The sequence below is a fragment of the Sprattus sprattus genome, assembly GCF_963457725.1.
Source record: "Sprattus sprattus genome assembly, chromosome: 19".
NCBI classification, from domain to species: Eukaryota; Metazoa; Chordata; class Actinopteri; order Clupeiformes; family Clupeidae; genus Sprattus; species Sprattus sprattus.
In genome coordinates, this window is record NC_137917.1 from 9,924,704 (window position 1) to 9,937,391 (window position 12,688).

The 12,688-nt window shown below is 44.1% G+C and overlaps 1 protein-coding gene across 2 annotated transcripts in view; it reads right to left on the reverse strand.

Annotated features, from left to right (window-relative positions):
- bckdhb (branched chain keto acid dehydrogenase E1 subunit beta) overlaps window positions 1-10,725 on the reverse strand; it is a 58,001-nt gene extending 47,276 nt beyond the window's left edge. For both annotated transcript variants that reach the window (XM_080857674.1, XM_080857673.1), the window contains exons 1-6: window positions 10,523-10,725; window positions 8,251-8,328; window positions 6,498-6,566; window positions 3,291-3,424; window positions 1,364-1,519; window positions 611-719 (exon numbers count right to left, since the gene is read on the reverse strand). In XM_080857674.1, coding sequence (XP_080713800.1) covers window positions 611-719; window positions 1,364-1,519; window positions 3,291-3,424; window positions 6,498-6,566; window positions 8,251-8,328; window positions 10,523-10,718 — 742 coding nt within the window. In that variant the 5' untranslated portion in view covers window positions 10,719-10,725. The remainder of the gene's footprint in view (window positions 1-610; window positions 720-1,363; window positions 1,520-3,290; window positions 3,425-6,497; window positions 6,567-8,250; window positions 8,329-10,522) is intronic.
- Between the last annotated feature and the right edge of the window lie 1,963 nt (window positions 10,726-12,688).

The following is a 12,688-nucleotide window of genomic DNA, read 5'->3' on the forward strand; positions in this document are numbered from 1 at the left end:
TGACAGGGAAGAGTTCATTCTAACACACCTGTTCTGAACTTCACACAAAACAAGAAACCCCCCCCCGGAAAAAACAGAACACAATGCAAAAACACACAACACCAACACCTACAAACACAGAAGCTGCCAGGTAGAACAAAGGCTTGCTTTGTCTAACTGTCCTTCTTGTTTTCTTAGTCATTCTCTTAGTCTATCCTTCTCTCTTTCCCTGAACGCCAGACCTGTCAAGATTTTTTTAGGGCCTGCTTGCCATCCTGCCAAAATGTGCTCCAGGATTGTCCCACTTGTGGCTATGGTGAGCTCAAAAACCAAAACCCTTTCTCAGTTCAGCCCAATGCAAAACACAGATCACACTCTAGCACAAACACCAGCCAGGCCCGCCTGCCAGAGAGCGCAACGGTCAGGGGATTTTAACAGCCTGCTTAACATACTGATGAAATTGGCTCCATATCCACCAAGGGATCCTACTCCAAGCAAAGGGGGCTATTGGACGTTAGTCTGAGGATTACCAGAAGTCATACATTTGCTCCGCATTTAATGGCAAACCCACACAGAGTCAGAGTCTCAGACCCAGAGAGAGAGTCAAGACACTGAGAGTCGGGCCACTCACCCGCTGCTCTGTAGAGGATCTTGGGCTCAAAGAAAATGCAGGGGTTCTGGTCTGCTATGCACGAGAGGAGAAGACCCTTGGCTTGCACAGGACTCCTTGGGATCACAATCTGAAGACAGAACCAGACAGACGTCAGCATGTGCTCACCATGGACAATAATAAGACCCATAATCAAAGACAGAGATCGTAATGCGCTCAACATGAAGAGTATTGACACTAATAATCAAAGACAGACAAGGCATACATTAGTATGTGCTCAGCTTTAACAGTATTGACACAAAGAGAGAAAGACAAAAAGAAAGGACAGACAGACAGACAGCTTTCTTTATCAGTGATCCCCAAACACTGAATTTATGTGGTCCTAAATAAGACCCAAGACTAGCCCCAAGAGACCCAAGACTTTGTTTCCTTAAACCGCATCTTTCCGCATCAGTTGACATGCACAGAGAGAGGACACAAAAGCAGGGAGCATGGTAGGCTTCATGGAGCACTATATATACCAGGGGCTGTGAGAGAGGGAGGTAAGGGTGATAAAAAGCAGGAAGAGAGGGACAGAGAGAGCACAAGGGAAGAGAGAGAAAGACTCGATCAAGAGAGAGAGAGAACATAAACTGAAAACTAAGCAGACGGCAAGAGCGAGAGGAAGAGAGCAAGAGAAACTGTGTGAGAGAGAGAGTGAGACACACACACAAACACAGAGAGAGGGAGAGAGAGCATTCGAGGAGAGGCAGAGAGACTGAGAGACATCCATACCTTAATCCCAGGGCAGTGGGCGAAGAAGGCCTCAGGGCTCTGGGAGTGGTAGAGCGATCCATGGCCCACACAACCCCACGGTGCTCGGATGGTCAGGTTCCCACAGTCAAACAGGTTGCCTGAGCGATACCTGTACTTGGCTGCCTCATTTACAATCTATGGACACAAAAACAAAAACAAGCAAAAGTTCGACTTTAAAAACCTAGGACATGTTCCAGATGATGGACACCTTTATAATCAGTCAGCTGTACTGTTCATCAGCCATTGTTCGCTGGTCACTAATAGTTGTGGCTAAAGGTCACTGGTAACAGTGACCAATTACCGTAAGCTACCTCAAGAATGGAGAGATGTGTGTTCTGTAAATTGTTATGAGTGCTATATAAATAAGGAGAATTGAGTTGAATCTACACATTGCTATGGTAAAACATGTCCTCTTACGCGGTGTTCCCTCCTACTGGTAGTCTGAGACACTTTGCCAAATATTAACATAAAATAAGGCTCTAGTTCTTTAGCACTGCTGGTCCCACTTACTGCAGCTTGGCTCTTGTTACTGGAAATCAATGATGATCATTAAAAACAAATGACAGGTGGTCATTTTGTGTCTCTTTAAATGCATAAGGGGCACTTGTTGATGTGAGGAAAAGTGTTTGTCTATTTCATAGTCACTCAATCCAGGGTTCAAAAAGAGCCAAGAGAGATGCTGAGATCAGTCATCCGATACTTCAACCAGGCAAGCTCAGTCTGTTCACATCAGGAGCTGAGTCTAGTGCAACTGACACATCCCTAATCCCCACTGACTCCCTGCCGTTTCCTCCTAAGGCAAGGATGCCAACCTGCAGTAAAGATCTGGACACATAGAGGGAAGTCTGCACTCTTGAGTTTATTCAAGTCCAGAGAGAACACCCTGAAAGCTTCTCACGCCCGCAAATTCTAAATTGTTTTGTCTCGTTTTGCTCGACAAAGGAGGGTGGGAACCAAATCTCACTCATCTTTGCAAAGGACTCCAGCAAGACAAGCCATCAGGTCAATGTTATTGGCAAGAGGCAAGAACAAGTCCATGAAGGACAGTCCTCTACATGGACTGCCACAGCTGCGTATCCAGCAGGAGGCCCAGTGAGTCTGGTAATTGGGAGGATGACCAGTCACACTCCTCAGAGAAACCCGTTAGTCAAATGGGTTGAAGGAAAAGCACTTCACTGCAGTAAGATTCAAGACAGTGTTTTGTTCGCCATCCTCTCAATCATCACAGAGATGTTTCGTCTTGTTTCCAACACAGTACCGGTACTGCGTCACTCAGGCTGATAGCAAGCTCATTAAAAGACACAGTCCACGTTTCTAATCAAATTTGGTCATATTCAGCAGACTGCTCCTTATGAAAGATGGTAGCTGTGAGTCACTCAAGCGCTCATTAACTCAAGGATGAGTCTGTCTACAGGAACAAAGAAAAGTATCCTCAGGGAGGCTCTGAGATCTTGTGACCTCAGACTCTCTCCACCATAGATAGCGGCTCATTAGTGAGTCACAAGCACCTTACTTCTGTCTTCAGCAACACGTACTTTGCAAATGTGCCCGAAGATGATGATGATGACGATGATTATTGCTATGGTTACCATGAAGCACACTGAAGTGTCATTGTGTCATTTACTTGAAAGCCATGTCCCACTTCACAGAGTGGACGGTCATCCTAATTCCCTCCCCTGCCATACAAACAAGCAGTGTGTCATATTCTATTCTAGTCTTCATTATCATGGCAAAGGCCTCAGTAGTCACAACATGCTGTCATCACTGAGTCACCTGTAGGTGAACATGCCTCTTCGCCTACTTCTTATCTGAATTGGAAGTACGCAGTTCTGTATATGATCGTCTTCAGTTCAGTGGTACTATATTCTGCAGTGTCAAGAGACCAAGGGAGACTAAGCCAGCTCACCTGGTCGAATGCTGGGTAGATGTAATCGGCGAACTGGATCTCTGCGATGGCTGTTGCTCCTGCCACGGCAACACCGATGCCAAATCCCACAATTCCCTGCTCACACAGAGGGGTGTTGAACACCCGGTCTTTACCTGGATGAAAGAAACACACACACACAAAGAACACATGCTAAGCGTTTGCTGAATGATTCAATGTAAATTTCACCAGATTCTATAAAGTAGTACCTTAGCTGTCCAAATCAAAACACTTTATACATGTCTTCACACTAGCTGTGTAGCCCTTTGAGCAATGCCTGTTAAATGAAACCCCACTGTATGGAACACCACCTCCTTCAACAAGGATGGAGCTATTCAAGAGCAATAGGGAATGAATCTCTGTGATGTGGCCTTGGGTCAAATGGAAACGAATGGCAAAATGGTGTGCCTTTCCATATTTACAAAATCACAGCCAGGGTGTCAGCTAGCCAGTCAGCCAGTCAGCCAGGACATCTGAGTGACAATCAGCGAGACGGTGGTATCAATGTGGTGGGATATCCTCTCAAAATTGAAATTGCGGTCTGTACTGGGAATCAGCCTTGTAACCTTCCATTTGAGCTAGGAAAAATAAGGCAAATAAAACCCGCTTCAAAATGATACCACAAAGATGAGAGGGAGCAATTTAGCCTAGCCTATAATTGAAGAAAGTGCCAGATTATTGAGATTATCGTTTTTACTGCTCATTCCATCAGCTTTTGGTAATAGCTAGGTGGGAAACACTTTGGGACGGAATGTTCTGGTGTTTTCAGATGTGTGTTTTCCATTTTCCATATTGAATAAAATCAAACATGCCCTTCAACATCACCACATGGAATTTACAGATATAGCCTTGAGCATCTCTGTGTGCCGACGTTAAAATAACCATGCAAGACGTCCCTGCAGACACTTCAGTGTATTTTGCAGTTCAGAGAATGCATGAGGCTGTGAGGAACCCAGTACAAACTGATCACATCTGTGCTAATGGGTTTAATTTGTTCACATGTCGGTATGTTTGGGTATGTTGCTGTTATTGTTGCTATTGTTGTGTGTGTGTGTGTGTGTGTGTGTGTGTGTGTGTGTTTGTGTGTGTGTCACATGAGTAAGCTTATTCTGTGGTCTGTAATAACACTCTTCTCCTAAGTGTGAACAGTTCCCAATCCTTTCATAACCAGAAAATGGGTCTGCAACAATAAAATTCGCACCCCACCGTCCAATAAGATGACATGGAAAATAACAATCCCAAAGGTCAACACCCTGACGTCAATATAGCGGTGAGAAGGGGTGTGTGTGTGTGTGTGTGTGTGTATGTGTGTGAGAGAGAGAGAGAGAGATTCACACACTATGCCACATCACCAGTGCTGAGGCTACAGGAAAGTGTTCGCCACTGACAGCTTCGACTATTGCTCCATCAGCAGAGATGCATCAAATGACACCCGATTTCATAGGCTTTCACAAAATTCCACAAATGCAGTATGGAGACTGCATGGAAAACATATTCATCATAATATAAATTTAAAAAAAAATATTGTTATTATTTCATGGTCAGTTTAGCTCTTCCATCACTATTGCACATTTAAAACCCACACAGGCCCAACAGCAACAAATAACACTTCAGGGTACCACTAAATATCAGGTATGAGAGTGATGAATGAACACAAAATAACTGAAATGCAAGTTCCACAGTAGACAACCAATTTATCAACTCAACTTTAAAAAAAAAAAACATCTCTCTTATAAATGCAGTGGGGAAAAGTTTTTCCAAAACAGACATGCACTGCCATCTAGTGGCAGACAAAATACATGATCATAACAGTGTCAGAGGTAAGCAATAACTACAGTCGTGGCCAAAAGTTTTGAGAATGACACAAATTTACATTTTCACAAAGTTTGCTGCTTCAGTGTCTGTAGATATTTTTGTCAGATGATACTATGGAAGACTGAGGTATAATTACAACCATTTATTAAGTGTCAAAGGCTTTTATTGGCAATTATATGAAGTTAATGCAAAAAGTCAATATGGCAAGATGCTCCATCGTGCTGGAAAAGGCATTGTTCATCACCAAACTGTTCCTGGATGGTTAGGAGAAGTGGCTCTCGGAGGATGTTTTGGTCCAGCAAGCGTCAGGACTGTCTCCTAAACATGATTCAGCTGCGGGATCGGGTCACCTCCAGCACAGAGCTTGCTCAGGAATGGCAGCAGGCAGGTGTGAGTGCATCTCCGCGCCCAGTGAGGAGAAGACTTTTGGAGGATGGCCTGGTGTCAAGAAGGGCAGCAAAGAAGCCATTCTCACCAGGAAAAACATCAGGGACAGACTAATATTCTGCAAAAGGTATAGGGATTGGACTGCTGAGGACTGGGGTAAAGTCATTTTCTCTGATGAATCCCCTTTCCGATTGTTTGGGGCATCTGCAAATAAGCTTGTCCGGAGAAGACAAGGTGAGCGCTACCATCAGTCCTGTGTCAAGCCAACAGTAAAGCATCCTTAGACCATTCATGTGTGGGGTTGCTCCTCAGCCAAGGGAGTGGGCTCGCTCACAATTTTGCCTAAGAACACAGCCATGAATAAAGAATGGTACCAAAACATCCTCCATGAGCAACTTCTCCCAACCATCCAGGAACAGTTTGGTGATGAACAATGCCTTACCCAGCATGATGGAGCACCTTGTCATAAGGCAAAAGTGATAACTAAGTGGCTCGGGGAACAAAACATTGATATTTTGGGTCCATTGGCCAGGAAACTCCCCAGACCTTAATCCCATTAAGAACTTGTGGTCAATCCTCAAGAGGCAGGTGGACAAACAAAAAAAAACTATTTCTGACAAACTCCAAGCATTGATTATGCAAGAATGGGCTGCCATCAGTCAGGATGTGGCCCAGAATTCCCACATATTGACTTTTTGCATTAACTTCATGTAATTGCCAATAAAAGCCAGTGACACTTATTAAATGACCGAATTATACTTCAGTCTTCCATAGTAACATCTGACAAAAATATCTAAAGACACTTAAGCAGCAAACTTTGTGAAAATGGATATTTGTGTCATTCTCAAAACTTTTGGCCACGACTGTATATACGAATGTTGACATATGTCTGGAGACAACCATGGTGAAATATGGCCGTAATGTGGGTGAAAAGGATGACAACATTACATAAAACATAGACTTGATTTGGTTCTGGAAATTACTCACCATACTTATCTCGGAGGCCGACAGTGCAGCGGAATACTCCACCAAAAGCAACATCTTCCCCAAAGATAACTGGAAAGCAACAGAACACAGAACACCTTTGTTAGGAAAGTAAGACATTTTCATTCCCATGACAACTTCCCTTTGGTTTCTCAAACAGAATTGGAAGCAAAGGACATTGCTGTTAACAACAATGCCATGTTCCCTGTCAAATCAAGAATAGGACCCAATGGTGTTATTTTCCAGATTAATTATTCCATAACCGTTAAAAAGTCTAGTGAAAGTAGAAATTTCTGTACACAGAAGAACATCACTTCCCACAGTTCAACTCCTACTTTCAATTCTATGGTTTCTCAAATGGTCATTCTGACGACAGTGTCTGTAGTATGCTGTGCAAAAGTTTAGGCTAATGCAAGTTTCGGCCAGCAGCCTTTTTATGGTGTTTTGATCTCCTGAAGAAGGCCTCTGGCCCGAAACATTGTGTATTAAACTTTCACAGAGCATATAACAGTGTGGACCCACAGCCTGAACTTACTGTTGATTCAGCACCTGTGTGTGGGATGTGCGTGCTCTCTCCACTTTCTCAATTGCTCACTCCCTGCCTGCCTCTGACACTGGAACAGACACAGGTCTGGGCTAGACCTGATCCCGTCCCCTGCTCATGGACAAGACCTGCTCCTGTCCCCTGCTCTTGGGCTAGAGCTGCTCCAGTCCCCTGCTCTTGGGATAGTCCTGCTCCAGTCCCCTGCTCTTGGGCTAGACCTGCTCTTGGGCTAGTCCTGCTCTTGGGATAGTCCTGCTCCAGTCCCCTGCTCTTGGGATAGTCCTGCTCCAGTCCCCTGCTCTTGGGCTAGACCTGCTCTTAGGCTAGTCCTGCTCTTGGGCTAGTCCTGCTCTTGGGCTAGTCCTGCTCTTGGGCTAGACCTGCTCCTGGGCTAGACCTGCTCCTGGGCTAGACCTGCTCTTGGGCTAGACCTGCTCCAGCCCCCTGCTCTTGGGATAGTCCTGCTTTAGTCCCCTGCTCTTGGGCTAGTCCTGCTCCAGCCCCCTGCTCTTGGGCTAGTCCTGCTCCCGTCCCCTGCTCTTGGGCTAGACCTGCTCCCGTCCCCTGCTCTTGGGCTAGACCTGCTCCCGTCCCCTGCTCTTGGGTTATTCACCATGGAATTTTATACTCAGAAATAATAATGAAAGCTCCATGTTTCCTCAGGCTTCTTTGTTCTTTTATTGTGTGGAATGAGGAAGTATGTTAGGAATTTGTTTTGGATTTATTGTTAGGAGGAAGTATGGATAAAAAATGCTATCAAAGATCAGTCTTTGTTACTCAGAATGCTATGTGCCAACGTGCGTCGGGTGTGGAGAGACACCAGGCACAGAAAAACTGGTTTCGACATTCAGACGAGAATGTAGAACCCTACTCATAGCCAACACAAGAAAAGTCAATACCCTGCTGCCCTGCTGGTGTAGCTGCCAAAGAAGTTGTCACTTTATTAAGTCCTATGTTAGAATTGCACAAACTATCTTTAGATGCCTGTTATGACAAAGGTAGAGTGGGCAGTTTTGTGGTGTGATCCTTTGTTTGCGGTGCTTTACAAAAATGGCTAAAACACACAAGTTTCGAAGTGCATAATATTGGGGACAACTGTTATCATGTCTTCAGAGTTATACTGTCATTGAAAGTCTCAATACATTATCTTTTGCAGTTGAAAGGGACAAGAAGGGAATGTCAGAGAGAACCAAATCAAACCTGATGCCTCACCTGCAGTGGGATCTGTGGCAAGCGTGTTGTCCAAGGCACTGGTTACCGACTGGAATAAGTTCATCTTCGTAGTGGGCCCTGCAAGTACATGTGTGTTATGCAAAGCTGGAATTAGGCTAAATTGTTCAACAATGCCAAGGGAAATTAACATAGATTACAGATTCTTTATATGTGTATTTGTAGTGGGCTGAGATCGCAAATACAACATAGTTGGGACAAACAATAGTGTTATTCAGCGATGTCCGGGGAAGTAACTACTCTTCCAGAGATCTGACTGACAGTGAAATCTTAAATCATCGTTTGAGAAGACAAGTGTGCCAACCAAGGCCTTCTGCGCATTCAATAACAAGCCATGATTCGCAGCCTGACAAAGAGCACCTTGTCAGGCCGAGCAGAATGCCTAGAGAAGTGTGGATAGACCCCTGTATACAGGCCAGTAACTCACTGACAAAGGAGATCAGAGAGATCGGGAGATCAGACCTTGTCCCCAAGAAGCACCTGACGACTGTGGTCAAGAATTCTTTTAAACAACTGGTGAGGGCCCACCTGAAGAACATCATAGGACACCTGCTGGACCCTTTGCAGTTGTCCTATCGGGCAAACAGGTGGTTGTGGATGTGCAGTCAACATGGGACTGGACTATATCCTACATCACCTTGACCGCCCAGGGACACATGCAAAAATTCTGTTTGTGGACTTCAGCGTGGCCTTCAACCCCATCCGTCCAGAAATCCCCTCCTCCAAACTCTGCTAGCTCACTGTATCCCCTCCAGCTGTCCGCTGATCACCAGCCTCCTGACAGTTAGGAAGCAGCAGGTGAGCCTAGGGGAAGACACCTCTAGTATACAGACAGTCAACACTAGTGCTCCCAACACTAGTCCTTTCGCTTCTGCTCTTCTCCCTCTACAACAATAACTGCATATAAGGACACAACTGTTAATCTCCCGAAGTTTGCAGACGACACTACAGTCATCAGTTCCATCCAAGATGGTGACGAGTCTGCAATTTCACCAGACCTGAAGTGGGAGACAAACATCAACTCCATCCTCAAAAAGGTTCAGCAGAGAATGTATTTTCTGCAGCAACTGAGGAAGTGTGGTCTGCCTTAGCAGCAGCTGAGCCAGGGCCACACTAGTCATTGAATTGGTCCTATGCACATCCATTACAGTCTGAACAGAGCAGCCACAAAATAGGATGGGAACAGACTCCAGCAAATAGTAAAGAAAAAAGTTAAGAAATTTGTACTCTTCAAGATTTGTACTCTTCAAGAACCAGGAAACAGGCAGGGGAAATGGCAGGTGCTGTAGAACCCTGTATACCAACATACCAACGCTACCAGACACAGGAGCAGTTTATTTCCTCATGCCATCATCCTCATAAATAGCCAACCAGTTTTATCTACTATTCCACAGTCATTTCTTCAAATAGTTATTATACCCTCCTTTACCTCTACAAATACTGTATTCTATTCCAATACATGATGCACATTATTGTTGCTTGCACTACCACACAACTTGCACTTTAGGTATATTGTAAGTATTTTATATAATCTGTATATTGCGCTTACATTGTGCATTGTCTATAAATAATACATACTTTGTCTGTTTTGCTCAAGAATACTATGCCATGAACCAACACCACCTTGTGTGTGTGTGTGTGTGTGTGTGTTAACAACCCTGGCCAATAAATCAGATTCTGAATTGTGAAACTTTACATTGAGGCCTCCAATGATCTTGTTACAGACAAGATATAGAATCTCACAGACCAGTGCACATGAATGCTTCAGATAGGCCAACAATCTTGTCACCTGTCATTCAAAACTCCGCATAATCGCTCCCCTAGTGGAAGTTAATGGAGCAAGGACGAACGCGTGTAAATGTAAACTATGAGTATGAATATCACAACATTCTCGAGTCCCATCTGTTACGACGTCTATTTTTAAATACAGACAAGTTACACACGTTATAACAACAGAGACAAATAGTGAATTTCTTTGAAGAAACCTAGAACAACTACTCAAACTCTGACACTAACCTCTTTTCCAAAAGTAAACTTGCTGCAAGTTGCTAGTTAGCTTGCTAGCTAGCTCACTTCAATGTTGTTGGCATGAACGCAGACATGGCGAGTTAGTGACTGGTTGTTTGACCCTAATGCAGTGATGCTGTGATCGTGTGGCACACTTGTCAATTACCTATTTCTTTCGGGGGTATAAGAATCAAACGACAAACATGTGAATTGAAAAAACAAACAAGGACGTTTAGGTTGACTTTACCATATTGAGTGGGCACCGGGTCAGGCTGAAAGGTGAAATGGGAATTATGCCTCCTCTGTGTTCTTGAACAGGATGTACCGCTTGGGGATAGTTTCACCAGAGTAATACCCAAACAACTGTGCACACCACCATTAACGTTGGAAATAGCACCCTTGGAGCTTGCACTCCTCAACACAAACCGTGCAGCCGCCGCCATTGCTACAGAATCCAACCAGGAAATGGAAAATGACGTTATATTGACCAAGTGATGAACGCTATTGTGATTGGTTGAAAAGGTGGGTGGCGTTCGAGGGTCATTTTCACACTCCAGAGGTGGTGCTGTAACATGTCTGGTGCTGTAACATCGTCGCCAGGTCAGAATTACCGTTACATTGGAATAGTGATTGTGCATGCATGTGATCGCTCTACAGACAGGCATAACTTTACCTTCATCTAGTCCATCATACTCACCCACTCTTCCTAATAATAATTCTCCCATGTTTATCTATGGTGATGAAGGTTTGCATGCAGAGATAGATAGATAGATAGATATATAGATAGCTAGATAGATAGATAGATAATAAAATACTTATATTTAAATACAATATTTAAATATTTAAATACAATAAATATATATGGAGGCGACACAGGACATACACGCACACGCCTGAGGTCGCGGTGAATTTATTCTCTGCTTTTACCCATCCGGGACCTTCCTTCCTCCAGGACCCCCCAGGAGCAGTGGGCAGCTTGTAAGCGCCCGGGGACCAAGTGAAGTGAACTGTCCATCTTTGGTCAGGGATGGACATGTGTTCTGTTCTTTTGCATGTTTTTCTGTTGGGGTTCTTAGTGGAGGAAACCCTTTGTGAACAGGGGGAGAACATGCAAACTACACACCTGGCACTACGGCCACTGGCCCACACATCCTCCTTCCATTTAAGGACCCATCTGGTTCACCTGCGGAGGCGCTGCCACATAAAACGCTTCATCCAGTTACTGAAGATCCAGGCATCCACACACACGCTACATTTATATTTACATTTATTCACAAACTAATATTTTACCTGTACTACCACAGGTTCAACACAATCAAGGTAAGGGTCCGGTTTTTACCAGGGTTGTTATCCACATCATGACTTCCCAATCATGAAGTTGAAAACTAAACTGATCAAAAGTAAATTCGAACTTCAGGTTTATTTGATTGAAGAATGAAGGAATGTGTGTACGTGATTGCACAAGAGTTAAGCTGTTTGTTTGTTTTTGTTTCAATACAATGTTTGGTACAGGTTAAATCAGTGTTGCCCATTAACAGAATTAGAATTGTTTTATTTGTCAAATGTACAATGTAACCAGGAATCTGACTTTGTGAAGAATGGACAGGAAAACAAGAAAATAGCAGAATAACACATAGAAGAGGGAGAAAAAAAGAGTAAAATAACCACAAATAAGAACTAACTAATAATGTATGCTTTATTATGCTTAATATTGAACAGTCCTGGCATGATGGTTGCATACATAGTAGTGGTTGTGCTGTCCCATACAGTGTGTGTGAGTGGGTGTGGGGGTGGGGGGGGGCGAACCTAGGGTTATCACCGACTCAATCTTTTTATTAAATAGATAGATAGAGAGATAGATATATAGATAAATACATTATTCATCCCGTAGAGAAAATCTGGTATCTTGCAGCTCTCAATTCTCAATTATAATTGACAATAATTAATTACATACAATATGTACAGACAATACAACACAATACAAACAGACAATACAGTGGAAATACAATAAGGTGATGTACAGTGTAGATATTAAAGTTTTAAAAGCTGGGACAAAGGACCTCCTAAGACGCTCAGTCCGAGAGCGTAGCGTGTTGAGCGGCCCACTACGGAGGCTATTGGACTGTCCTGCCATGACATGGTTGAGGGGGTGGTGGACATTGCCCATGATGGCCAAGAGCTTGCCCCGCATCCGCTTCTCCATTACAGTCCCCAGTGAGTCCAGGTTCTGCCCCACCACTGAGCCCGCCTTTCTGACCAGCTTGTCCAGCCGACCAGTGTCCCTCTTTGACCTCCCCAGCAGACTGCAGCATAGAAGAGCACGCTCGCCATAACTGATTGGTAAAACATGAGCAGCATCTCCTTGCGGATGTCAAAGGACCTGAGTTTCCTCAGGGAGAACAACCTGCTCTGT